The sequence below is a fragment of the Labrus bergylta genome, chromosome 13 (assembly GCF_963930695.1).
Source record: "Labrus bergylta chromosome 13, fLabBer1.1, whole genome shotgun sequence".
Lineage (NCBI taxonomy): Eukaryota > Metazoa > Chordata > Actinopteri > Labriformes > Labridae > Labrus > Labrus bergylta.
Genome location: NC_089207.1, coordinates 21,403,796 through 21,406,295, shown reverse-complemented (window position 1 = coordinate 21,406,295; position 2,500 = coordinate 21,403,796). Strand labels below are relative to the sequence as shown.

At 42.2% G+C, this 2,500-nt stretch overlaps 2 protein-coding genes across 3 annotated transcripts in view; one reads left to right on the top strand and one right to left on the bottom strand.

Moving 5' to 3' along the window:
• Nucleotides 1–761, bottom strand: part of tgfbr2l (transforming growth factor beta receptor-like) — a 13,039-nt gene extending 12,278 nt beyond the window's left edge. Inside the window, exon 1 of the mRNA XM_020635433.3 lies at nucleotides 623–761. Within this exon, the coding sequence (XP_020491089.1) occupies nucleotides 623–677 (55 nt within the window). The 5' untranslated portion in view covers nucleotides 678–761. The remainder of the gene's footprint in view (nucleotides 1–622) is intronic.
• Nucleotides 569–2,500, top strand: part of si:dkey-69o16.5 (Alpha-aspartyl dipeptidase-like) — a gene marked incomplete in the record, with an annotated part of 3,474 nt that continues 1,542 nt past the window's right edge. Inside the window, 2 exon segments of one of the 2 annotated variants that reach the window (XM_065962486.1) lie at nucleotides 569–707; nucleotides 1,856–2,069. In XM_065962486.1, the coding sequence (XP_065818558.1) occupies nucleotides 1,975–2,069 (95 nt within the window). 2 annotated transcript variants of the gene reach the window in all.

Below are 2,500 nucleotides of genomic sequence, written 5' to 3'. Positions count from 1 at the left end.
ATGCAGACTCCACACAGAGAGGCTCCTGTCAGACGGGGATTCAAACCAGGAACCTCCTCACTAACCACTGCAGCACCGTAACAAGGATCAATGCAGATGAATCCAGATAGATAGTCACCCTTTAATAAAATGTATCTCCATAGTCATGATTACAGACTCAGGGTCTGAACGGTGATTAAAGAGTTTAACAGAAGCAAAATAAAAAGTTAAGCATTAAATGTAAATAACTAAAGAGGCGTCTGAACATGTGTGAGTACTTTCACTGAATCAAAGTCGGTCCTGTGGTACTTTTATATTTTAACTTTAATAAAGGAAGAGGCCCCATGAAGCTGAGAACTCTTGTGAACTTTAACTTTAGAAAGTTTATTTTACTTTGAAACTTTGACTTCAAGAAGCTGAGAATCACTTTCATCAAACCTGTGGTTCTTTAACTTTCTCTGCAGAACTTTAAAAATGTCGAACTGGTACTTGAATGTGATGAAGGATCAGATTTCTTGTATGAGAGCAGATTTTCCAAAACAGACCCCCCCCCCCCCCCCTCCTCCATCCAGCGGCCCCTCCGGAGCTCCACAATCACCCCCGAGAAACAGACAGAAAACAGCCGGAGATCATCTGCACTCACCGGCCGTGAGGAGGACCAGGATCCCGGTCCAAAGCGTCCGGAACCGAGCCATCATCTGCGGGGAGAGAAACACACACGGTGAAAGGTCCGTCCACTGCTCGGTCTGACTCCGGTATCAGAGAGAGAGGGGGAGATAGAGAGAGGGAGAGCGAGAGAGAGAGAGAGAGAGAGGCTCCAGATGTTTTTCATCCAGATGTGGTTAAGCCACGCCCCCTGCTGCTGTTTCCACCGATGAGCTCTTCTCTCTCTCTCTCTCTCTCTCTCGCTCCCTCTCCAATAAATACATAAATATATGGAGTGCAGAAGAGAAGTAGAAGTGTTGAATTCATATTTAAACATTTTTCTAAAAGCAGTGTGTGTGTGTGTGTGTGTGTGTGTGTGTGTGTGTGTGTGTGTGTGTGTGTGTGTGTGAGCACTAAGGTTTATTCCGGCTCATTTCTCTGATTATAAGGAGACCTCACAGACCTCAGTACAAACATCTTTATTCTGTAAAATGAAAATAAAGTCGATAATCATTGGTAATTAAAATAGTTTTAATTGCTTTTCTGAATAATAAATAATCTAATCATGGAGACTAAACATTATAAACTTATATATGTTGATGTTTTTAGTGATAAATATTTAAACATGTAAAGTGAACTCAAACTGTCGGCGTGGAGCTTAAACTGCGTTTTTCTTTGTTTAGAAATATAAATAAAAAACTACAAGTTCCTGAAGAAGAATAAACTGAGCCTGTTACAGGTTTAATGTTAATGTCGTGCTACCACCTGGTGGACACTCTCTGTACCTACACCACTGGTTTTGACTGCTGGTATACAGGTTTAATGGTTTATTGTCGTGCTGCCACCTAGTGGACACTTTCTGTAACTACACCACTGGTTTTGACTGCTGGTAAAATCTTCCTCCTGATCATTTATTTCTCATGTTGTCCCTAATTGTCTTCGGACAAAATTGTGGTATTAATCAAAATATGATTTAAATAAAAGATGTTATAACGATGCTTTTACTCTGAAAGAACATGGCCGGAAGTACTCATGTTGTTTCCGCTGGTGGGAAAAGCGAGAAACACATGACTAAACCTTAAATAAAGTTTGTTTTGGTCAAAGTGAAACTAAATCTGTGTAAATTAAGACGGAGTCTGGCGGGCGGTGATGGTGGCTGTTTATCTCTCGTGGTGAAAAGTTTCTGATTAACTCAGCAGGTTAGTTTACACCGTCTTATCTGTGTTTACAGCCCGACACAGAGCTGCTGTCAGCGGGATCACGGCCGGACCTTGGACCAAGACCTCTGGACTCATCAGGAGGGTTTGTTCTGTCTCTGCAGCGGGTCCTAGTCTGTGTCTGAGTCCGGAGATGAAGAGGAGACTCCTGCTGGTGTCGAACTCCACCCTGCACGGCGGAGGTTACCTGGACCACTGTCTGCACAACATCTCCGACTTCTTTGGAAAGTGAGTTTAAATGAAACCAGCTGGGTTCATCAGGAGACCCGAGAGTCTGCGAGGAACAAGAGGGGAGAAAGCAAGGGAGCGGTCTCTGCAAGAGCTGCGCCGGACTCCGTTTAAAAAGAGAAATTTAGCATTTCCTCACTTAACATAAAGTAAAACAGATTCTAATATCTTTGTCTGAGGGTAACCATTTAATCAGGAGTCGTTCGGTGAAATTCGGCTCATTCTCAGCAGTTAATATATAATATTTTTCATTTATAAAAGTAGTCTGAAGTCGTGCTGTGGACCTTTGAGGCTAAATGATATTAAAATACAAGATTTTTCAATCAGGGTTTAATGAGAGAATTCTATCTGTGGAACATTTTCATAGTTCTAAGAACTGCAGGAACCAGCCCCCCTTTTTAAAGTGTTTTCAGACCAAACAGTTTCTGGGG